Here is a 26,174-nt window from a genome sequence, read left to right on the forward strand (position 1 = left end):
TCTTTTCTGTATGGACCTCATAGTTGATTAATGGTTACATAAATTTTGTGAATTGAATAAACCAACTCCACTATTGGTGGATATTTAGATTCTAAGTTTCTTTGACTCTTCACAGATCATTAATAACACTGAACAGTTTTCTGTTTAGAATTAGGGAACATTTAGATTTAGTAGATTTCTAGATAATTATATATAGCAATATTTAATCAATGTTCTGAGTGGCAAATTATTTAAAGAACTTATGAGTTGAGACCTTATAAATGTTAGGAGAACTTTGAAATTTTTAGTTTAGATGTGGCTCATTTGATGTACATGAAAGTTATTTTATTTGTGACTCATGTTCTAAAATCACTAGTTAAGGCAAAAGATTAGCCTTAAAACTGTTCACTAATTATAATATTCGTACATTTTTGGTCAACCTTGTACAGACATATACATGTATATGTATGATGTATACTGTAACTGGTATCATATAATTCCATAGAGTGGATCATTCAGAAATTAAATCAATCGAATATTGTGATGCTTGGAACACCAGTGAGTTTAGGGGGATTCAAACTTGCTGGTTCTCCTGTTTCTCTTCATCTTTGTAAATACAATCTTACTATTTCTTCCAGGTCTTCATTAGTCAATATTTCTCTGTGGCCTCCAATTTCTTTCTGAAATTTAAGTGCCTTTGTCCCTAAACATTTGTTTAACTTTGTTGTTTTTGTTCTTAAACTCTTGCTCAATACTTATGGGTGAATTCTTGTAAGGTAAATGTAAATCTGATATGACTAAGATTAACCTATAGTTCTTGAGATCTGTAATTTCTTTGTTGGGATATTCTTTGTAATTCATTTTATGGAGCATGTGATACTAACATAAGACTTTTGGTTTTGGGGGGTGATACAGACAGTAGTGCCAGGGTTCTCAAAACCACAACATCACATCACAGAGTTAGTACATTGTTTCCCAGTCTCAACAAGAACACCTCCTCAAGAGGGAGTTTCAGATACATTTTAAGTTTGTTGATTAATCTTTTCCTAGATAAACGTAATTGTAAATCTGAGCTCTTGAACAAAATATTAAGGTACTCATTTTTAAAAAAATAGTAAACAAAATAAGCACCTTGATTCTATTCAGTACAACACTGTTCAGTAGTTTAAGTTCATAAAAAGAGCAAGAAAGCTGTACTTTAGCTCTGAGAGGAGCCTTAGAAACTACTTATATATATTCAGCTTAGGTTCACCAAGGGTCTTAGCTCAGCACTACATATAGGTGACCTCATGTCCTGAGGTTATCAACACACTGTTAACTCTCACAGTGTCCCGGTGTGCATGCTATGTGATGATCCTCACGTTGTGATGGAGCAGTGTGGTACTCAGGTTTTCTCTGTAGTAACAAGAATGTTCTTTGTCACACCTTGATATAGTAGGTAATTATCCAGGTAATTATTTTTGTTACCCTCAGCAAAGCAACTAAGTAATTTTAAGGAAGTTGGCAGATTTAATAAAGAGAAGATATGGATTCTTTGGGAGAAGGTGTAATTTTTCTTTCCTAAATATTTTCATGACACTACCATTATTTGTACTAAATGTCCTCACAAATATTTATTTAACTATGGGATATTAAAGCCAGAGGATATATTCTAGATAATGTATTACAAATCATTTATTTTATATACTTTCTCTTTAATATAAAAATCATATAACATTGCATTATAATTATGGGAAATTTAGAAAATAATCATCCAATTTTATTTATGGAAATTAACATTTTCTTTCCTATGTTTTTCACTAACTAATGCAAGCATCTTCCTGTTATTTACAGACACTTGTCAACTACATAATACAGATGTACCTTTAGTTCACTATTTCCCTATTGTTATTCTTTAGGGTATTCTAGGTTTTGTATAATTATAAATAACATTTTTGTCCATGGGGCCTTTTCTTCATTTTGTTTTTCCTTTCAACATCTTAGCTTTACAAATGAAGTCAGATGGAAGCTAATGAAAATTACTGTTCTCAAGGGTTACAACTTAGGTCTTCTGACTGTCGTGTTCTGCCCTTTCCATTGTACCATAATGCTTGTTGTCTATGATTGAAAAAACACTCATGTTGAAACACTTTCTGTATTATATCAGCTCCCTCAACCCATCTTTGGAGCAGGCAGGGCAGACATAAAATATTAAATAATAATTCAAGTTAAAAAATTATTTAACCTTTCTGCCACCAGGTTAACTGTTTAGTTTTGGAGTTACTTAAGCTTAAATCAGTAGTGCTTCTTCTCCTACTGTCAGTCTCTTTCCCCTTCTTCATAATGAGAAAAACAGGGTTAAGTACTTAGTTTCTAGACTGTTGAGGAATTGCTGTTGTGAGAACACTGGTTTTACATCTAGATTAACTTCTGCAGCAGCCCCTAGAATACCTAACTGTACCTCAGATAAAGTCTAGTCCCTTTGTATTCTGTATAATTACACAGAAACCAGCTGCCGTATTGGATTATTAACTAAACTGAATAGAAAACTATTCATTATTCTTCATTCCTTTTCCTCTTTTCATTGTATTTTTCTTTTCTTTTTCTAATTTATCATTCAAAAAAACAGCTACAAAAACCTGTTATGTTAGGCATGGTCCTAGGTGCTGAGAATTCAGCTGTAAACAAAACTGACAAAAATCCTTCCCCTCGTGAGGCTTATATTCTCATGGGGTAGATAGGCAAAAAAATAAAATAAAAAAGATAAGTAAATTCTGTAGTATATTGGGAAATTACATATTATGTGGGGAAATAAGGGAGGATGATAGGAGTGTTAGTGACTTGGTGTTGTACTTTTCCTGGTCAAGGAAGTACAGGAAGTCACTGAGAAAGTGATATTAGGCAGATATTTAAAGGTGATGAGAGAATAAACCGTGAGACTATATGGGAAGAGAACGTTCCAGGCAGAGGCAGCAGGAAGCTTAAAGGACCTGGAGGCAGGGAGTATACCAGGTGTGTGTGTGGTAGGTCTTGGCAGCAGCACGGTGGCCAGAGTGGCTGGAATGGAGTAAATGCTGACCAGAACAGGGATCAGAAAGATAAGGGGAGCCAGATTGTTTAGGATTTACAGGCCATTATAAAGACTTTGAGCTTTACTTTGACTAAGGAAGGGAGCCATTATTGAAGGGATTTAAGCAATGGAGTAATATGATCATATTTCTATTTTAAAAGGATTGCTCTTCTGAGTTGAGATAAGACTGAAGTAGGGCAAACAAAGGTAGAAACAGGGGAACCAGTTAGGAGGCTACTACAATAATTTTAGCAAAAGGTGATTATGACTCAGACCAGGAAGCAGTGATAAGTAGTAGTTGGAGTCTGTGTATTTTTTTATTTTTATGTGTATATTTTCAATCCTCACCTGAGGATATGTTTTTTAATTGATTTGAGAGAGAGAGATATCAATCAGTTGTCTCCTCTCCACACCCCGACTGGGAATCAAACCCACAACTTTTTGGTGTACAGGACGATGCTCCATCTACCTGAGCCACCTAGACAGGGCTGGAGTCTGTGTGTCTAAAACAATTTTATTATTTTTTTTTAGTGATTCCAAATTTAAAGTTTCAATATATTACAAGACCTCCTGTGTACCTTTCACCCAGATTCCCCAGTAATTAATGTCTTACTGTATTTGCTTTACCATATTGCCCTCTGCATATACACACATACATACACCCACAGGCATATACACATACTATTTTTCTGAACTATTTGAGAGTATGATGCAGACAATGCCATATTTAATACTTCACTATTTCCTACACATATTCTCCTTATATAATTGTATTAATAAGCTTGGGATGCCATAACAAAATACCACAAGCTGTGTGTTTGTGTCTTAAACAACAGAAGTTTATTTTCTCACAGTTCTGCTGGAGGATGGAAAGCCCAAGATCAAGGTCTGACAGGGTTCATTTCCTGGTGAAAATTCTCTCTCTTGGTTGTAGATGGCCTCCTGCTTACCGTGTCCTTACGTGGTGAGATTGAGGGTGAGGAGGTCTCTTCTGTCTCTTCTACTGAAGACAAAGATGCTCTTATCTTCTTGGAAGGCCCTACTGTTATGACCTCATTAATTACCTCCTTATAGGTCCTATCTGCAAATATAGTCATATTGAGGGTTAAGACTTGAACATACACATTTTGCGGAGGCATAACTTAATACATTAACAACTGTAAGATCTGTACAGCCTCCAAAATCAGGAAATGAACGGTGACGTAATACTACCATAAAATCCATAGACCCTGGTTGAATTTTTCCAGTTATCCTAATAATGATCTTCAAAGGTCCAGGGTCATATTAATTGTCATGTCTTTTTAGTTTTCTTCATCTGAAACAGTTCTTCAGTCTTTCCTTATCTTTCATGACCTTGACATTTTTTAAGAATATGGACCATTAATTTGTGTGATACCCATAAATTTGTGTTTTTCTGATGTTTCCTTAGTAGATTCAGGTTATCTAGTTTTGGGCAAAAATACCACAGAAGTGATGCTGTGTTCTTAACCCATTGTATTTGGAGGAATATGATGTCAATCTGTCCCATTAATAGTGACATTAACTTTTATCAGTTGGTTGAGATGGTGTTTGCCAGGTTTCTCCACTATAAAGTGAGTATTTTGTGGGGAATTAGTTTGCAACTATGTAAATATCCTGTTCCACATTAAACTTTTTCTCACTAGCTTTAGCATCTGTTGATAATGGTTGCTTAAGTCAATTTTTACTGCCATGGTTGCCACATGCTGATTTTTTAAATTACCTCATTCCTTATAGATTTATTAGTTGTCATTTGATTATAAGGCAGGGCTTTTCTCCCTTATTTATTTATTTATTTATTTATTTATTTATATTGGTATGTATTCATGGATTGCTATTTTATTCAGTGGGTTATAATTATTTATTATTTTTTGACACTTGTCCATTTCATAGGTTTGGCTGCTAGGAACCTCTTGAAGGTATTGTCTGTGTCCTTTTGATGTTATTCTTTGACCACTTTTTAACTTCATAGTACATGTTCCAAGTTCTTTACTTTTTTCCTGATATGGAATCAACCATTTCTCCAGGAAGCCCTGGTTCCTCTTAGAAACCAATTAGAGGTTAAGTAATGGGACATTATTACTTCTAGGTCTTTTCTTTTGGAGAAAGAGAGAGAGACATCAGTGTGTGAGATATACATTGATCTGTTGCCTCGCCCCCAACTGGGGACCTGGCCTGCAACCCAGGCATGTGCCCTGACTTGGAACTGAACTGGCAACCTTTCTGTCCACATGCCAGGGCGCAATCCACTGAGCCACACCAGCCAGGGCTACTTCTAGGCCTTTTCAGTTGAGAGAGTTAGAAAATAGTCTTGTGTACACACAGAAATGCCCATAAGAGCACACGCGTATTCAGCCACTGTATGTTTTCTATATAAAACTGTGAGTTCATACCAAGACTTCCAATTATAATCCAACACCACATGGTTTATTCTAGCCTTCGTCTTTTCTGTATTTGTAATTTCCTAAGTCTGTGTATATTTCAAAGGTAGTATTAGTGAGATTCTGTATTGTGAGTTTGGATATGGAGTGTGAAAGACAGGAATCAAGAATGACTCAAAGTTTGGGGTTGAAAAAAAGCCATTTACTGAGATGGAGAAGACTGTAGGAGTAGACAGTTTGGAGGAAGACATAATCAGGTCACATGGTGAGTCTTAGCTGTGTATTAGGCATCCAAGAGAAGATGTTGGGTTGGCAATTTATTTGAGTCTGTAGTTCAAAGAAGAGTTCCAGGCTGAAATATAAATTACTTTAAGACAACCAGATTACATTTCTTTAATAACCTATTACTCTGGAAGCAGCAGATATGTGTTGTAGAAAGTTAGGAAACAGGCAAGCAAAAGGTAAAAAATAGATGTCAGTACTGTTAAAACTTAATTCCATAGCCTTTCTGATGTCTTGTACAGATTTTTTTCTAACATGAGATCATTCTGTAATTACCTCTTTTACAGTTGATGATTTCATCTAATCCCAGACCACATTCAGATTTCTTCAGTTGATCTAAAAATGTCATTTACAGCTAGTTAGTCCAAACATATCCAATTCCCAAGAAAATTACGTCCGATTGCCATGTTCCTGGAGTCTCTTAATCTCTTCAGTATATTTTATGCCATTGAGTTGTTGATAAGACTGGACCAACTGTCCTGCAGAGTATTTTAACTTCTGAATTTGTCTGGCTCCTTCCTTGCAGTGTTATTAGTTCTTTTTATTATTTCTAACAATAAAATAATTTGTTGCTTTTTCTAAAACACCCTTCTGTATAAAAGCTTTTTATGGCTTCTCTTAGCCACAGAAAAAAAGGCTAAAACTTTTTAGCTCATTATTTAAGTCCCACCAGAATTTGTCATGTTTGCCTACCCTCCCACTGTTCTTCCACCCAAACCTTCCTGCTCAGACAGGTAGTGATTAAGAATGTAGACTCTGGAGCCAAACTGTATTTAAATCCCAGCTTTACCACTTATTGGCTGTGACTTTGGACAGTTCACTTTATTCTACGTTATTAATGGAGATAACAGTACCAAAGGGTGTTGTAAAGACAACAGTTAATACTTGTATCATCTTTAGAACGGTGCCTAGCACACAGAGGTGATAAGTCTTTGTTAACTAATTAAAAATTCTAGCCTAGCCCTGGCTGGTGTGGCTCGGTGGATTGAGCACTAGCCTGTGAACCAGGGGCTCACTGGTTTGATTCCCTGTCGGGGTGCGTGCCTGGGTTGTGGGCCAGGTCCCCAGTGGGGGGGCCCATGAGAGGCAACCACACATTGATGTTTCTCTCCCTCTCTTTCTCCCACCCTTCCCCTCTGTCTAAAAATAAATAAATAAAATCTTAAAAAAAAAAATTCTAGCCTAAATGCTCCCTTCTCCAAAACAAAAGGCACTTGTTGTACAGGCCTACTCAGCACCTTTGCTCATGACTTGTTCTCACTGGAGTGCTCTTCCCCTTCCTTCCTGGCTGTAAAAAATTTAACTTCATCAAACATTTAACTAGTATTGATTGAACACCTATCAGACAGTGAATAAGACATTGAAGATGTGGCAATAAACAAGACAGAAAGACTTCCAGCCTTCAAGGAGTTTATACTGTAATGGAGGGTGCAGACAAGTACACTGCAGTGCAGTAAGTGTTGACAGGTTAAGTTCAGGGTTCATTAAAGGTTTAGACTTGTGGAGGAAGCTTCAGGGGAGATGTGAGATGTAAGCTGAGACTTGAAGAAAGAAAAGAATTAGCCTATAGAAATGGGTTACACTTCAAGGGAAGGAGATGGGGTTTGGAGATGAGAACAGTGTTGTTCCCCAAACTGGAGTCTTAAGTAAGGGAGAGAGTGGCTGAAGTTGAGGCTAGACAGGTGAGCAAGAACTAGGGCATAGAGGATTTCGAAAACATTCAGGATGGGCCTTCTTAAATGCCATTGCCTGTAGGCATCTTCCCAGACTACCTCAGCCAACTTCTCTCATTCCTCCTGAATTTCGTAGTGCTCTGGCTAGAGTGGAGGTTTTGCGTTGTGGAAAAGTAGCAATAAAATAGTTAGGGGGTGATTTGTTTTGAGCAATGAAAGGGAGAATGTCAGAATCTGACATGAATAAAATTTAAATTTTTTGACATTTTCCTGTGGAAAAGTAGGAAACACTAAAGATTATTCAGAGTGAGTTTTCATAGAAAAGGACAATTCTGAGAGACAGAGAGAGGGGAAAGGTTTCTGGGAACTGTAATTAAGTAAAGATAGAACTCTGATTTTGAAGGGGAAGAGATGAGACTGGAACAGAAGGTAAAATCCAGATCATAAATGGAGTCTTAAGATGTCTGGGCATTTTCTAGTAAGCCATTGGAAATCATTGACAGATTCGATATGAGAAATAACTGGACATTGTTTGTATATTAGATGAATTTAGCAACAATGTAGGGAATAAATTTGAGGGGGCCAAATCTAGAGGCAAGATAACCAGTTAGGAGGCTGTTGAAGTGGTAATCCAGGTCAAAGGTAAAGAACCCTATAAAGGGCTTTAGTAGGAAGAGAAGGAGGAGAGGGTTAAATTTGATAGACATTATTGGAGACAAAATTGGCTAGACTTGGAGATTTATCAAATGGGGGTGACCATCAGGTAAGGAGAAGGAGGAGTCAAAAAAGATTGCTAAAATTCTGACTAAATATAAGAATAGTAACAGATGGAAGAGGGGGACCATTAATAGTCAAATATTGAAAACTCAAGCTGACGGTGCCTCTGAGACTTCGCACTGACTGGTAAAAGGAACTCCAGGCTTGATGTATATGGATATGGGAACCATGGTTACATAGGTGGTAGTAGTTAAGGGCATGGAAGGGATGATTATGCTGGTAGCATTCCATTTTCTGTGTGCTAAGCACTGTCCTTAATGCTTTTCATACATTATTTAATTCTTGTATCAACCAGTGGAATTGTCATTTTACAAAGAAAAAGAAAGTAACATATAAAAGAGTTAAGTAATGCATAAGACTCCAAAGCTAGTGAGTGATAGAGTCAGGAATGGAACTATTTGACTTAAAATGTGAAGTAAAACACCATGCTATGGGTGAATAGAGAATAGTGCTCAGGGGAGAATACCAGAGAGCGTTGACATTTAAAGCAGGATAATCACAGGCAGAGCTGCCTGACTCTACATGTCCACATGTGTATATGTGGAGGAACCAGGGAGAGGAGGAAAATCAGGAGAACGGTTATGACAGCAACCGAAGGAGGAATTACTGTAACAGATGATTCTGTGTGCCAAAAACCACAAAGAAATGACATTTTAAAAAATTTCCAATGGGTTTTAGTAAGTTGGAATGTATTGGTAACTTGGGTAATTGCTATTTGAGTGGAGTGATGGTAATGTAAATGAAATAGCATAATTTATATAAAGCTTTTTAGCACAGAGAATTACTTTTTTTTTTAAATAGGGAAGAATGAGAGATTAATTTCTCTCATACCATCTTCTCTTAATCTTTTTTTCCTAAAGGTTTTATTTATTTATTTTTAGAGAGAGGGGAAGGGAGAGAAGAAGAGAGGGAGAGAAACATCAGTGTGTGAGAGATATATCAATCGGTTTCCTCTCACACACCCCCAACCTCGCCCGCAACCCAGGCATGTGCCCTGTCTGGGAATCGAACCAGCGACCTTTCAGTTTGCAGGCCAGCACTCGATCCACTGAGCCACACCAGCCAGGACGAGAATTACATTTTTTAAGTACAGAAAAAAAGTAACTTCTGTAATTATGGAGTTAATGAGAGTTAAAGTAGAGACAGTGAATACATTAAACTCTTTCAGATTCCTGATTCTGAAAGACCTTAACTGACTCACCTAAGTTAATCTGGATGGGTTTAAATGTGGATACATTTTTTGAGAGAACATAATTCCCATCGGATGATTTAGGTTCTCTCTGTGAAATAGTATGCAAGTTTATCTCCAGAGCGTGAGAAGGAATGTGGTAATATAGGAGCTTGATGAGAGTGGTAGAAATTTGAAATAGCTCTTATTGCAAATGGGAGAAGGTCTGCACCTTCCTACACATTCCAGACTAGGAACATGTGAGGGCCCAGCCGTTTTCAGTCCTCCTGGTGATAGAATTTTTCTTCAGCAGAACACAAGATCAGAAATAAACTCGTAGTAAAGGCATTCGGTTAGATTGATCCAGATTGATTTAGATTTAAGGTCGTTGAGTACATGTGCTAGAAAGGCTAATACATTTGAGGGGAGAAGGAAAATACTATGAAAGTTCTGATGAAAGAATGACTTGAATAGTGGGTCAAAGATTCTGGAATTGATGGAGGAAAAAATTGAGTACTGGAAGAGCCTGCAAAGAAAATTAAGAACTGAGATTTTGATGAAATTGAAGAACAAATATAATGGAAGTGGGAAGGTTGTGGTCAGAAAGGGGGATTTTGAAATGTACAAAGGAGTGGTTCTAGGAGATTACAGAATTTGAGAACAAGAAACTGGGAGACTGGAAAACATGATGCATCATCCATCCATGTGGATATTAAAATTGTCCACGATAACAACAAAACTTGGGGTGGCATTGCTCAAGGTTCCAGATAGTAAATTGATTAGACCTTGTCATGGACCTTTAAAAAAGGTTGATCTAGATGTGTTTATGGGATCAAATTACTTATTTCCCAGGACATTCACTTAGTGATGGAAGTAGCCGAACCTTGTTTCCAGTAGATGTATCTGAGTGGTATTTGGACTGGTTGATCTACAATAATAATGTAGAAAAGGTTAAGGAATTTGCCTGAGGTCACTCTCTGACTGGATTCTAAAGCCCTAGTGTTTTTGCAACAAGTTAAGCTGCTTCAATTCAATTTTTTATTTTCCCAAGTGTTTGGGAGGACAATTTTGTTTTTTCTTCAGCTTCTCCATAATTAATGAGTTTTTTAGTGCCAAGCATCTATAAAGTGAAGTAGAAATCTATTCAAGGAGTACTCTGAACAAAAACATAACCTGAAGCAGTCAAGGTTTTTAGGCACTAGTTCAATAAGTTGATCATATTAGTTCATTTGTTTCTCCATCCATCCATCCACCCATCCATCCAATAGCAGGTACACAGTTTGAGAACATTTGGAATAAGTTGACCTAACTATAAATTGACTCATTTGGTTTTGTTTATTGTCTTTTTGTTATCTCTAGCTGCCTATCCCCACCGTTTGAATCTCTTTTACCTTGCCAATGATGTTATACAGAACTGTAAAAGGAAAAACGCAATCATATTCCGTGAATCATTTGCTGATGTACTTCCTGAAGCAGCTGCTCTAGTGAAGTAAGTAAATCCTTACTGTTCTTTGGGGTCTAAGCTTAGAAAAATTAGAATTTTATTTTCTATTTTTACCTATTAGTAAGAACTGTAATAGTTGTACATGCTTGAAGATCCAAGTAAATTTTGCCCAAATTGTTCATGGTAACCTTCCTGCTAATACACACATTTTAAAAAATTCTTTGTTCCCTTTTTGAAAGCTTGTTATTCACTGCCTGCCTCTTCCTGCCTAACTTATCATATATATCTCCTGGTCATACTCTCTGGCTGTACTTATTTCCAGCTGCTTCTTCTGTTTTTTTTCTTACACATTTGCATACTTTTTTAAGAGTCTTTCTGAAATCTTGCCCCCTCCACAAAATCTGTGTAATTATAGGGAAATGGAAATGTTTATTCCCAACTGCATGTTGATTTATTCCATTCTTAACGTAGTAAAACTGTACCCAGAATTTTCCAAAGTGCTGGAACACATAATCTGATTTTCTTTTTGCCCTGTTTTAGTTGTTTTCCTTGTGTTTCATCCATATTTGTAAGTTGTTTGGTACAAAAGACACACACGGAGGATAAATAATTATATGGAACAATTAAAATAGCTAAGTATTTCCTCAAAATATATATTTATTAGCATAATATTATATTTGTATAAATATATGAATATGCTATATCTTTGATCCAGTTGTCAGTATTAACCCCATCAGAACTGAATGAGCCTTATTACTTCCTTTGGATTGTTAACTTGAGATATCTACTTGGGTATTACAAAAGATATATGGTCCTACTTTAATGTGCTAAGTAATAAAGGTTTGTACACATGTATAAAATAACAATAATAGCACCTAACATTTACTGAGCACTTGAAATCGACCAGATATTATGCTGTGTGTGCTTTAAGTCATTTAATCCTGTGAACAACGGTAGAAAGTATAGATAGCTGCTACTCTTACTCCCATTTGAAGGAGGAGGAAACTGTGATTTAGAGAAATTAAGTAGCTTGCTTAAGCTCTCACAGCTTTTTGGGTGGGGGTATAAAATTCCTACCCAAGCCTCTCTGGACCCCAAAGCCCACATTCTTTGCCACTTAACCACTAGTCTGTGTTACCTCTTTATATATATAAACCCAGTAATTTTGAGTTAAGAGAAGCAGTATGCTGGATAATCTCCACTTAGCGTATCTGCTGTGACTGTCACTGTAGTCTTTTTCAAACTTAACCTAGTGTTTCCTAGACCTAGGTTTCATGACCTAGTTCATGGTTGTCAGCTTTTATTTTACTATGTAAAGATATTTTTTAAAAAACAACTACTTTGTATTACCATTACTATTTCACAGTAAAAGATGGGAAAGACATAATCTCAAAATAAAGTACAGTCTTTTAAATTAGAATTTAAGCTCTGAAAAAGTTTGTTAACTCAGGGAAGGGTGTTTTCAGAAACCTGTAGTAAATATCAGACCTAATGGTGAAACTATAAACACATTCCAAGACAGATAGGCACCTTCTATTATTACCATTCACCATTTTGTTGGTTAGTCCATTGATTTCTAAATAAATAAGAAGAATGTATTTAGAAGAGACAGGATTGTCAATATCTATGTATAATATGATTACCTACATCAGGAGTGGGCAACTTTTTTCTGAAAATGACCAGGTAGTAAGTATTTGAGGCTTTGCAGGTCATAAGATCTCTATCCCAACTAGTCAGCTTTGCCATTCTTGCATGAAGGCATTCACAGACAATCAGATAAATGGGGGTGGCTGTGTTCCAATAAAATTTTATTTATAGAAATGGGCAACATGCTAGATTGACAATTTGGCCCAAGGTTGGTAGTTTGCCAGCCTCTGGCCTAGGTAGAATCAACTAATAAAAGAGTTCAGTTAAACATCCAGATTCAAGTTTAACATAGAAAAGTATATCTTTCTTATATATGCTAGCAGTAACCAATTAAAAAAAATGTAAGTCCAGGGAAGGTAACATAGATGAGTGAAATGGATTGAATTTGAGGAAAAACCCATCAAAAAGGGGCAGCAGCTAGTCAGCTCTAGCCTAGCCTATGGCCATAAAGAAATATGAGCCCAGTGTTAACACACATTGCCAGACCTATCAAAGAAAGACTTTTTTCCCTTTTTAAGCTAGGTCAAAATCTGGATTTTTTATACGAAGTCTCCCAAATTTTAAATATGTGAAGCTAAATCACAATAAAAAGTTCTGGTAGCCACACAATACATATCTGATGACTAAATTTGAGCCATAGGCAACCTATTAGAGACCTCTGTAATGAGGCATTATTTTATTCCTTTAATCGCTTTAAGGAGTTACTTGATTTCACTTGATTAAAAGTTGCTATGGGGTAGACTCCCTGGCATATGTTAAGACAGATGGCCAAAGGGAGCACTAGTTCTCTCTCTCTCTCTTTTTTTTTTCCTTATATTTTATTTATTTATTTTTAGACAGAGGGAAAGGGAGGGAAAAAGACAGGGAAAGAAATATCAATGTGTGGTTGCCTCTTGAGCACCCCCCACTGGGGACTGGCTGGCAACCCAGGCATGTGCTCTGACTCTGAATCGAAGGACTGGGAATCAAGCCACCACCCTTAGGTTCTTAGGCCAGCACTCAATCCATAGAGCCACACCAGCCAGGGCAGAAACTAGTTCTTTCAGATGGGTTGGGGAACTTTTCTTTCCAAATAATTATCTAATTATTCCAGTTCCTTCCCTCACTGGTTTGAAATTCCATGGGCTGAGAAGCTGGATGTGCTAGTTGTTGTTGTAATGAAAATATACATGTGAGAGGGAGAGGTATAAATGAAGATAAACCAACCTGATGATATTTATTTGTCATTTGTGTCCTGGAGATTCTAGCTAGGGACAAAAATGCTAACTCATCTGCATGTATACATCATTATGTGAACTGAGTAGTTGAAATTTCTATTCGAAGCACAGGGAAAATGTCTTTATGAATGTCAGAGTTTGTTACCACTTGGAAAACTGTGGACTATTCTTCCACTTCAGCAGTTTTTTTAAATTTTTTCAACGATAAGTGTAATACATACATGTGCCCATGTTATGTATGGATTATAGAAGAATCTCTGTAACTGAAGGTTTGCTTGTATTGTATTAGAATTGTGTGAGAGTGTGTGTAGCTTTGATGATAGAACTTTCCTAAGGCCTGTTGCTATCCCAGGTTTTCATAAAAGGCAGTCGTTTTTGCCTTTAAGTTATCTTCTTTAATTGGACTGAAAAGTGAATTTATGCTAGTTATCCTCATCAGAGCTTAATGTTTTGGGTTTTTTTTTTTTTAACTCTGATGGTATAGAGACGTATTTATGACCTTTGTTGGGATAAGATGTCATGACAGATTTGGGGGAAACAATGAGTTTGATACTCTGAAATACACCCAACTTAAGGGTTTCTGATGTAGTTGTTGACTAGTGAAGAACGTCTTGAAACCATTGGAGTTTGAATTTTGGCAGTTTTCTCACCTTTTTACCAAGCTGTCAGACCTGCCTTTCTGCTGTGTTCATACACTTTCTCTGGGAGACTTAATCTACTCATGGATTTAACTGTTAATTCATGTCCTAATTACTACAGATATTATATCCGTATCTGTAGGTTTTGGACTGTCTTCAACTACTTATGGGAATTACTGCTTCATTGTTACATGATGATATTCAGCTCAAAATGTCTAAAGCAATAATATACATTATGTTTGTATAAAGCCCTACTCCTATAATTTGTGTGAAAATACGTTATAAATTGAAATTGTTATACAGTGTTATTTGAAACTCATAGTAACCAAATTTGCAGGTCAGCCTATTAGATTTTATTATTCCTTTTTACAAATGAGAACACTGAAGCCCAGAACAGTTTAGAAATTGCCCAAAGTAAAATGATAATTTAGTAGAAGAGCTCAGACTAGAACAGATTTTTCTGACTTAGTCCTCTTTTATCCCTATTCTGACACCTAGTCCCCTAAACTTAACTTACAATTTTTTATTTTATAATGGTTCCTTAGTAATTTTAAATTATTAGCCCTTTTTTTTTTTTAATTTTAAAGATTTTTTTAATTCTATTTTTACAGAGGGGAAGGGAGGAAGAAAGAGAAACATCAATACCTTTCACATGCCCCCTACTGGGGACCTGGCCAGCAGCCCAGGCATGTGCCCTGACTGGGAATCAAACCAACGACCCTGTGGTTTGCAGGCCAGTGCTCAATCCACTGAGCCACACCAGCCAGGGCTCAGCCCTTTATTTCTTAGTCACTTACCAGGGGCCTATTCTTTTGCCGTTTCTTCCTCCTTCTCTCTCTACCTTTTAATTTCCCATTATCTCTCTTTAATATATTTGTATTATTATAGTAGCCTCCTATTTAGCTTCTCAGTTAGTGATACACTTTTCATTCACTTTAGGCTACATACACATTGATGTCCAGAGATACTATGGTTTAATAAGGCCATAGGCTCTGGAACCAAGGTACATGGGTTTGAATCCTGGTTTTGCCACCTCCCAGTTCTATAACTTTAGGCAATTTAAATTAGCCTCATTTTCCTTTTCTGTATAATGTAGCCAGTAATAGACCCTACCCCACAGAATGTGGGAACTGAGTTAATAGTGCATTTAAAAAGCTTAGAACAGTGACTAGCATATAATAAACACTTAATAAATGTTAGCTGCTATGATGGTGATAATGATTACTCCTACTATTATTAACAAATTAATGTTACCAAATTACTACCCTGATCATGCTGTAAAATATATGTTTTTTTATTACTTTATGATTTAACAAATTTCTTTTCAACCTTCTTATTTCTTTGAGTGTCTAAAATAATTAGGGGCAAAGATTATTATCTTCATTTTACAGATGAGGATGCTGATAATAAAATAACTGACATAAAACTACTTTAAGATAGGTAATTAAACATTAAAAAATAAGAAAGAATGAGATCAGGTCACTCAGCCTTCCCTGAGTTAGTTGTTTGTTTGTTTGCTTGTTTTTAACCTTGCCGTACCATTATCCAAGTTCCTTAGGAAGGTATTTAAAGGTCTCTACAATAAAATCTCAACCTTCCTTCCTATCTTGGTCACCAGCTGTCCCATGTACCAATAAAGAACCATTGTTCTAGCCAGATACTCATACTATATGTTTTAATGTAAGTGCTTATGAATTTTTCTTCCTCTTCTTTCTTGGGAAGCAGTGGAGATCAGTAGTTAGGAATGCAAGCTTTGGAATCGGGTTGCCTAATCAGGTTCAAATCTTGTATCTACTACTTGTCAGACTAGTTATTTAATTTCTCTGTGCTCCAGGTTTTTTTTTTTACTTGTAAAGTGATAATACAGCTTGTATCTTAGGGTTGCTATGAGGATTAAAGAAGCTAATATATGTGAAACACATGATAAAAGTGTTAAGAACGTCAAAGAGCTCTAAAAATTAATGAGCTAAGTATCTCATGAAGTTTAAAAAAGAAGAGGACAGTAAGTCGAAAAAGGAAGGAAGGTTGTAATAAAAGCAGAAACTAATGAAATTAAAAAAAAAAATGCAAGTCGGTATTCCGAATAGTTATAGAGAAAGAAGAATGATGGTTGCCAAAAGCTGGGGTGGGGGGGAGAATGGGGAGTTACTGATTAGTGGGTATAGAGTTTCAGTTTTGCAAGATAGAAAGAGTTCTGGAGATGGATGGTGGTGATGGTTGCACAACAGTACAAATGTACTTAGTACCAATGAACTGTTCAGTTAAAAATGGTTAAGATGGTAAATTTTATGTTATATATATTTTACCATAATAAAAAGAAAATAGGGGGTGGGGGCACAATAACCACAAGACCAAACAAACATACAGTAGGAGGGTTCAACAAAGGAAACGTTGATTCTTTGATAAAATAATAAAATCAATAAACTTTAGATAAGATTGGTCAAGAAAAAAGAGAGAAGGCATCAATAAACAGTATTAGGAATGTATAAGGTGGATATGATTACAGTTATTGCAGATTCTTAGAAGAGGATAATATGAACAGGTTTATGCCAATAAATTTGAAAATTTCTACAAAATGCTTAAGTTCCTCAAAAAAATACAAGTAACTATAGTGGCTTGAGAAAAAAATAAGGAACTTATAATCCTATAACCATTGAATAAATTCTAATCAGTTGGCAGAAATCTTCCCATAAGAACATCCCCTTTTTTGTAACAGGTTTGCCACCAGAACACAGGTGTCATTAAAATCACCACTAAAGTTAAGCCAAAATGGTAAAGGAAAAAACTCGTGCAAACATTGTCATCATTGTACACAAGTCCACCGCTTCTGCCCACCCGATCTACAAATACAATGGGATTGACCAAAGCCATTGAAAAATTTGACAAGGAGGGAGTTGAGATGGCAAAGGGTTCCTTCAAGTGTCCCTGGATCTTGGAACAGATGAATGTAAGGGCCTAGTATCACTGTTAATGTCGTCCTGGGGAAATCTGACAGCGAAGACACAGAAACTTAATCAAAAAAGATGATCATAGACACATTTCAAGCTAACTGTGCTGTCTCAGTTGTTTCTGCCTGTATTAGTGAATTTGAAGAAGCTATCTCCAAGCATTGGCAGACCCATGAGCATGCCCTCCTGGCTTACACACTGGGTGTGAAACAATTATTTATTGACATTGACAAAATGGCTTCAATTGAGCCACCCTTCAGCAAGAAGAGATTCAAGGTAATGGTTAAGGAAGTCAGCATCTACATTAAGAAAATTTGCTACAAACCTGACACAGTAGCATTTGTGCCATTTTCTGGTTGGAATAGTGCTAGAGCCAAGTGTAAACCTGCCTTCATTCAACAGATAGAAAGTCATCTATGAATATGGCAGTGCCAGTGGAACCACGCTGCTTGAAGCTCTGGATTGCATTGTGTTACCAGCTTGTCTAATTGATAGGCCTTTGTGTCTGCCACTCCAGGATGTCTACAGTACCAATACTGTTCCCCTTGGCTGAGCACAGACTAGTGTCTTCAAACCCAGCATGGGGGTTACTTTTGCTGTGGTCACTGTTAGAACTAAAGTAATATCTGTTGAAATACATATGAAGCTGAAGCTTTGAGTGAAGCTCTTCCTGGTGACAGTGTGATCTTCAGTGTCAAGTATGTGTCTATCAAAGATGTTTATCAAGGCTCAGGTGATTATCCTGAACCATCCAGGCCAAATCACTGCTGACTGTGTACCTATGCTGGATAGTCACACAGTTCACATTGCTTGTAAGGTCGCTGAGCAGAAGCAGAAGCAGAAGATTGATAACCATTCTGGTAAGAAGCCAGAAGATGGCCCCAAACTCTTGAAATAGTTAACATTGTTCCCAGCAAAGCCCATGTGTGTTGAAAGCTTCTCTGGGATTTTTGTTGTTGTTTTGCTGCTCATGATATGAGACAGGACATTGCTGTGGGTGTCATCAAAGCAGTGGACAGGAAAACTGCTGGAGCTGGCAAGGTTACCAAGGCTGCCCAGAAAGCTCAGAAGACTAAATTAGTTATTCCTAATACCTGCTGCCTCAGTCTTAATGAGTGGTGGAAGAACTGTTTCAGAACCTTTGTCTCTATTGACTGTTTAAGTTTAATAGTTAAAGACTGGTTAATGCCTCTAAAAAAAAGTCTACTAAGTAAACTATTACTTACATAATAGTAAAAGCTAAAGGATGATACCAAAAAAAAGGGTTCTGATGTTTTGGGAGTTCTGGCCAAGATGGAGGCGTAGGTAGAACACTTCGCTTCCTGGCATATCCAAAAGAAGGATAACCAATTTAAAAACAAAAACAACCAGAACTGCCAGGAAATCAAACTGCGTGGAAGTCCGACAACCAAGGAGTTAAAGAAACATACATCCAGACTGGTAGGAGGGGCAGAGATGGGCAGGTAGGGCAGAGAGGATTCCTGGCAATACAGTGGCTGGAGCACCAGGTGGGGGAGAGGGGTTGCTGGCTGAGCTGGCAGGTGCACATTCATGTGTGGATAAGCCAGGAGGAATAACTGGAGAGCAAGACAGACCACATAACCCAGGGTTTCAGTGTAGGAAACTAAGGACTCAAAAACCTCTTGCTGTAAAAATTTGTGGGGGGTGCAGCAGTGGGAAAAACTCCCAGTCTCACATAGGCCCACAGGGTCCTGGAACATACATAAACCCACTCACCTGGGAATCAGCACCTGAAATGGCATAATCCACTTGTGGGAAGCGATGGAAGTGACAGAAAGTAGGGAAAGAGCTGAGCAAGTGGCATTGTTCCCTCTCTGACCCCTCCCCTACACGCAGTGCCACAACCCAGCCAAGTGGGTTGCCCCCGATGGCGAATACCTAAAGATCCGCCCCTTACTACGTAATATGGCCCAAATGGAAGAACAGATCAAAACTCCAGAAAAAGAACTAAGCGATGAGGAGATAGCTAACCTATCAGATGCAGAGTACAAAACACTGGTAATCAGAATGCTTACAGAAATGATTGAGTACAGATGCAAAATAGAGGAAGCAAAGGCTATACAAAGTGAAATAAAAGTGTACAGGGAACCACAAGTGAAGGGAAGGAAACCAGGACTCAAATCAACCATTTGGAACAGAAGGAAAGAAATAAACATTCAACTGGAACAGACTGAAGAAACAAGAACTTAAAAAAATGAGGAGAGGCTGAGGAACCTCTAGGACAACTTTAAACGTTCCAACATCCAAATCATAGGAGTGCCAGAAGGAGAAGAGGAAGAGCAAGAAATTGAAAACTTCTTTGAAAAAATAATGAGGGAAAACTCCCCCAATCTGTTGAAAGAAATAGACTTCCAGGAAGTCCAGGAAGCTTGGAGTTCCAAAGAAGTCGGATCCAACGAGAAACACACTAAGACACATCATAATTAAACTACCCAAGATTAAAGATAAGGAGAGACTCTTAAAAGCAACAAGAGAAAAGCAGAGTGTTAACCTATGAAGGAGTTCCCATAAGATTGTCAGCTGATTTCTCAAAAGAAACCTTGCAGGCAAGAAGGGGCTGGAAAGAAGTATTCAAAGTCATGAAAGGCAAGGACCTCTATCCAAGATTACTGTATCCATCAAAGCTATCATTTAGAATAGAAGGGCAGATAAAGTGCTTCCCAGAAAAGGTCAAGTTAAAGGAGTTCATTATCACCAATCCCTTATTATATAAAATGTTAAAGGGACTTAACTAAGAAAAAGAAGATGATCAAAACTGTGAACCATAAAATGACAACAGCTATCAAAAACTGAACCTAAAAAATAACAAAAACAAACTAAGTAAACAACTAGAACAGGAACAGAATCACAGAAAGGAGATCACATGGAGGGTTATCAGTGGAGAGGGGGAAAATGGGGGAAAAGGTACAGGGAATAAGAAGCATAATTGGTAGGCACAAAATAGGGGAGGTTAAGAATAATATAGGAAATGGAGAAGCCAAAGACCTTGTATGTCCAACCTATGAACATGAACTAAGTAAAGGTGGGGGGGATTGGAGGAGGGTAGGCAGGTGCAGGGCAAGGAAGTTTTAAGTTTTTTTTTATTTTCAGAATTAGTACTTTTTACTGGAAACAACTTGACTAAAACTCTATCACAGAATTTTGAGACCTATTAAAAAAAGGTTTAATGAGAAAAATAAAAAGAAGGTCCCGACTTAGATCCCTTACTAGCAAGTTCACCAAATGTTGAAGAAAGAATTCCAAGCTATACACTCGAAAGAGAGTATGCTCCTCAATTCATCTTAATGAGACTAGCATAATCTTGACACCAAAACTGGACTGGAAGAGTATGAGAAAATTACAGAGTAATCTTATTGATGAACACAGGTGCAAAAACAACCTGAGTCTAGCAGAACCAAAGAGTATAATACATCATTACTAGGTAGGGTTTTTCCCAGGAATGGAGGCATGGTTTAATATTGGAAAACAAATTCATGTAATTCACTGTGCTTAAAAATTAAGAGAAAAAGTGATCTCAAAAGATGCAGGAAAAGTAAAAAATTCATTATTACGAAACAAGCCAGGAACAGAAAGGAACCTCTTAGTCCAGTAAATGTATCTTCCAAAAATAAAAGCCTACATCAAACATGCTACCTAAGAGGAACCAAACAAGGATGATGCCCAATAGTAACATTTCTGTTTAAGTTTGTAATGGAGTTCCTACCCAGAGCAGTAAGCCCTCTACCACCACCACCCCCAAAAAAGAAGAAAGAAAGAAAAGGTATAAATGAAAGGATTGAAAAGGAAAAAACCCAAAATTGCCATTAATTGCAGGTGATGATTGTATACATGGAAAATGAAAAAATATTATAGGTAAATTATTGATATTAAGAGAGTTGCCCTGACTGGGTGGCTCAGTTGGTTGGAGTGTCTTCCCATACACCAGAAAGGTTGTGGATTTGAATCCTAGTCAGGGCACATACCTAGGTTTCAGACTTAATCACCAGTTGGAGCATGTACAGGAGGCAACTGATTGATGTTTCTGTCTCACATTGATGTTTTTCTTTCAAATCAATGTTTTTTTCTCCGCCCCCCACACCCACACACTCCCTCTTTCTTTCTTTCCTTCCCTTCCCTTGACCCCCTTCCTACCTCCCTCTCTCTAAAAACCAATAAACAAAAAAAGTTTGGTGAGGTTGTTGGACTCAGATCAATGTAGTAAAATTATTTTAACTATATGGTAGAAACAAAGTAAGAAAATGAAAAACATTTTAATTTTTTATACTGGAAAAAAAGAAATACACTTGATTCTTGTTTTTCACAATAATTATGTTCCATAAAGTTGCCATGAACACCAAATTAGTGAATACTGAATCACTGTTCCGGGGGGAAATACAGATTCCTACAAGCCCCTGGTCACATTTTCATCAACGGATCAATATATAACCTTGCTTTATGTGTGTTTCAGTATAAAGATACCTTATTATAGATATATATATGTTTTTTTAATGTATTGTTGATTCATAACACTGACTTCACAGCTAAAGAACTATAATGCCTAAACAAAGTTTAGTACAAGTCATTTCTTAGTAAGGCACATCACAGCCTTCTTGTGCTTAAAAACCTAAACAGAACTTCAGTACTAAACTTGGAAGCCATCATAAACAGCAAATTTGTTAACAAAAGGACAAAAACGCAAAGAAATATGGCAGTAAATAAACTATGAAAAGGACATGTGTTTCTAGTGTGGTAGCTGAAATGAGAGCAGAGCATGATCCCCTTGTTTGACCTCACTGAGGACAAGCACATTTGCCAATTCAAAATTTTCACTACTTTGTGCACAACCAAGAATTACTGCAAAAGCATAAATGTTGCTTTGGGGGTTACAAATAAATTTTAGAAAGCAGGTGAATTTGCAAATGTGGAATCTGAGATTAATGAATATCAACTACGAATATACCTAGAAGTAAATCTTTAAAGATGCATAATATCTCACCCTGACTGATGTGGCTTGGTTGGGTATCATGCCAAAGAGCTAAAGGTCACTGTTTCTGTTCTTGGTGGGCACATATGCCTGGGTTGCAGGTTCTGTCTCCAGTCAGGATGGGTGTGAGAGGCAGCAGATTGATGTTTCCCTCCCTCTCCTTCTCCTTCCCTGCCCCTCTCTCTAAAAAATAAATTAATTAAGTGCGTGTAAATAAATAAATAAATAAATCTTTTTTAAAAGATGCATAGTATCTGGATAAAATTGTCAAATTTAATTGAGAAACACTGAAGAAAACCTAAATATTTGTGGGTAGGGAAGACTATTTAATAATGTCAGTTCTTCCCAAATTTATTTTATAAATCCAATGCAATCTTAACTTAAGATCTTAGTAGGGTTGTTTTTCCCTGTATTTTACAAAGTGACTGAATTTTATATAGAAGTGCAGAGAGCTCCCTCCTCCCTGTCCCCCAAAAGAGAAAGCAGAGAAACTCTTGAAAAATGACCAGTGGGATGACTGGCTCTACAAGATTTCAAGACTTACTAAAAGGAGTGTGGTATTGGCCCGGAGATAGCCAAAATGCAGTCTAGAAACAGACCGGTGCATATGAATACTTGATTTGTGTATGAAACTATAGGTAGTGGAAAAAGAACTTTTTCATAAATATTGCCTGGACAATTGTTTATTTGTATAGAAAAAATTAAATTTCACTTTCACGATACACAAAAATTAATTCCATTTATTTTGGAATTAATCACCTAACCATAAAAGAATGTTAAACTTTTTTGAAGACAATATAGAATATCTCTCATGACTTGACTTCATAAGATTGCTAAATTCAGCTGCATTAAAACAAAGACCGTGCCCTGGCTGGTGTGGATTGAGTGCCTGCCTGCGAACTGAAAGGTTGCAGGTTCAATTTCCCAGTCAGGGCACATGCCTGGGTTGTGGGCCAGGTCCCCAGTTTTGGGCATGCGAGAGGCAACCAATTGATGTATTTCTTTCACACTGATGTTTCTGGCTTTCTCCCTCCCTTCTCCTCTCTAAAGTAAATAAATTAAAAATCTTAAAATTAAAAACAAGAAAACCAAAGACTTTTCATTTATCAATGGACACCATAAAGAGTGAAAAAACAAAGCAGTTGGCTTGAGTGCATGGCAGTGAGTGGGTGTCCTTGACTGTCCCACCTTCTGCCCTCATCACTTTGATCACCAGCTGTGTTGCTTGAGCTCCTCACAGCTTCCACCTTCTCCTCCTTTCGCCATGGGGTGCACACACCATGACAAAGAAAGACAAGAAGTCCTTTGCCCATAGCCTGGCTGAGTGGAAGCTCTTTGACAACCCTGCCACCAGAGTGTTGCTGGGGTGCACTGCCAAGGGCTGGGGTTTGATTTTGCTGTTCTTTGACGAAGTCCTTGGTCAAAGGACTTGGTCAAGTCCCTTATGGGTTCTTGGCTGCACTCTTGACATTCACAGTGTGGACTGTGCTTCAGAACGATGAGGTTCCAAAATATTGTGACCAGATTTCTGGTCCAGGACTACAGTTTTTCTAAAGCCAGTGTTGGCGTTGGAATATTGATTCAGTATGTCTGATTCAGAGTCCTATAAAGTGTACATTGAATACCTTAAGAAGTTTCTGAAGTCATATGATTTAGGTGAACAGAGGAATCTCACGGTCTGTCCTGATGGAGTACTTTTTGAAGGGTCCAACTTATGTTGCATGCCAGTTTCCTGTTACCTTATGTCAAACAAGGAGTGAAGTGGATAATCCTGACTTTGGGTACTGCAGTGGACACCCTTGTATTGTGAAAATGAACAGAAGAATTGGATTACAGCCTTAAGGAGAACTAAGGAAAGAATGCTTTAGTAATTGTAAGGGCGAAAACATAACTCTTATCAGCTTTTCCTTCCAGTGTAATTAAAGACAAAATATTTTCCATATTATGGGTAAAAATTGCACTTGAGATTTCTACAGCCTTAGTTGCTGTCTGGCTTGGCTTTGGTGCTAGCTGTACACCGAAAGAAGTAACAGCCAAGTGGAAGATTATTGGATCACCCAACCCGAAAAACCATGATGATTGTGACAAGCTTTTAGGACAAACTGTGTTTAAAATCACAATGCATGCATAGTAGGAATTAGAGTATCTCCACGGAATAAATGTTGTGTTGTCTGTCTTCATTTTGTATCACCTGGACCTGATATTCTAGAATCCTGAGACCACCTTAGAGAGAGGTGGAGTTGTACATGACGCTGGGTAACAGCATATGTGCTTCCTGATTGTAGTGTTCAGTGTCCTCTGAAGCAACTGCCTGTTGCCTCTGCTGCCTTTGGTACCATTGTACAGTCACCAGATAGGGACTGGAAACACCTGATTCTAAACTTGACATGTGGAATGGAGGTCTTGTCCTATTCTCATGTGGTGTACTTGCCAAGTGTCTAAAGCTTAATGTGTGCTGTGCTATGTAAATATTTTATAGACTTAACACTGGTTAGCTATCATATTTTGATGCCAGCAAAGTTTTAGAGATGAAAAGGTAGGGAAAAAAGGTGTGTGAAGAAGTTCTGTATGTGAAGAAGAAAAAAGAAAAGTAGATTCAAAAGATTGTCTTGGGGGAAACAATGAAGAACAAGCCACAGAGTAGGAGGAGATATTGCAGTACAGTCAACAAATGGGATCATAAAGAATAATAGAATAAGAAAAAGACCAAAAAAAAAAATAAGTTTACCTGGCATTTATCATACTAGAAATTGTTTAAATATTTATTAATCACTTTTATTTTTTTTAAGATTTTATTTATATTTTTAGAGAGGGGAAAGGAGGGAGAGAAACATCAGTGTGCAGTTACCTCTCGAGTGCCCCCTGCTGGGGACCTGGCCTGCAAACCAGGCACGTGCCCTGGCTGGGAATCTAACTGGTGACCCTTTGGTTCACAGGCGGGGGGTGCTCAATCCACTGAGCCACACAAGCCATGGCTAAATATTTGTTAATTACTTTTAAAACAAAAAATGCAAATAATAAAAATGTAAAGAGTGGTGTTTTGCATTCTTGCAGATTTCTAATATCTGGCTTTATAGCAAAACAGCAAAATTCTCTTAGATGCTTCTGCATTCAGTCTGTTGTGATGTATGTCATAATAGCCTTAGAACTACTGAGCTAGATGATTACATATAATATAAGTCAAGTTCCAATCAGGAGAGAGAAACCACACACTGGTAATTTAAGCAATGAAAATGTAATATAAAGAATTGTTTAGTAGGTAAAAGGTAGCTAACTACTAAAAAAAGTAAAAGAATTCTGAGGTATGATGGGACTACATCTGGACCTGAGGGAAAAGTAAATAAGGAGCACCCCTCTATTCCCAGCTGAGACTCTTACCTGAGGAAAGAGTGAATTGCTACAGGCACATGCCACTGTAGTTGCTAAGAAACAGGGTGGAGAAATGCAGGAACAACCTTCTGCTGTGCTAAAACACTGCCGAGATGCCTGTATGCTTGCTGATCCGCTTCAGAATGGAACACCAAAAGAATTTCTACAGCCAATTCCAGCCTCTCAGTGTCCCTCTAGGGCCCTCTGTTGGCAGAGACTAACAATGAGCCAAGGGGAAACAGTTTGCATTATGGCTCCAGTATCAACCAAGAAGAGTGGTTTAGAGCAGAGAGGCAATAAATTAATAACTGGCACACATACCTACCAGATAGGGCATACAATTTTAAAGCTCACCAGTACCAAAACTAGCAAGATAGTGGCACAGTGGGAGCTCTCATAGACTGTTGGTTTGAGGGTTCATTGGTATAAAACAACCTCCTTTAAAAAAGTTTATTATCCTGGCTGGTGTGGCTCTGTGGATTGAGCACAGGCCTGTGAACCAAAGGGTCACTGGTTCGATTCCCAGTCAGGGCACATGCCTGGGTTGCAGGCCAGGTCCACAGTATGGGGTGTGCAAGAGGCAACCACACATTGATATTT

General features: G+C 37.5%; 1 protein-coding gene and 1 pseudogene across 7 annotated transcripts in view; both read left to right on the forward strand.

The window, feature by feature from the left end:
- Positions 1-26,174, forward strand: part of RPRD2 (regulation of nuclear pre-mRNA domain containing 2) — a 90,368-nt gene that overhangs the window by 26,337 nt on the left and 37,857 nt on the right. For all 7 annotated transcript variants that reach the window (XM_024570484.4, XM_045203702.3, XM_024570483.4 and 4 more), the window contains exon 2: positions 10,687-10,816. In XM_024570484.4, coding sequence (XP_024426252.1) covers positions 10,687-10,816 — 130 coding nt within the window. The remainder of the gene's footprint in view (positions 1-10,686; positions 10,817-26,174) is intronic.
- On the forward strand, positions 10,831-25,014 carry LOC128779708 (sodium/potassium-transporting ATPase subunit beta-3 pseudogene; annotated as a pseudogene).

The sequence above is a fragment of the Desmodus rotundus genome, chromosome 12 (assembly GCF_022682495.2).
Source record: "Desmodus rotundus isolate HL8 chromosome 12, HLdesRot8A.1, whole genome shotgun sequence".
Lineage (NCBI taxonomy): Eukaryota > Metazoa > Chordata > Mammalia > Chiroptera > Phyllostomidae > Desmodus > Desmodus rotundus.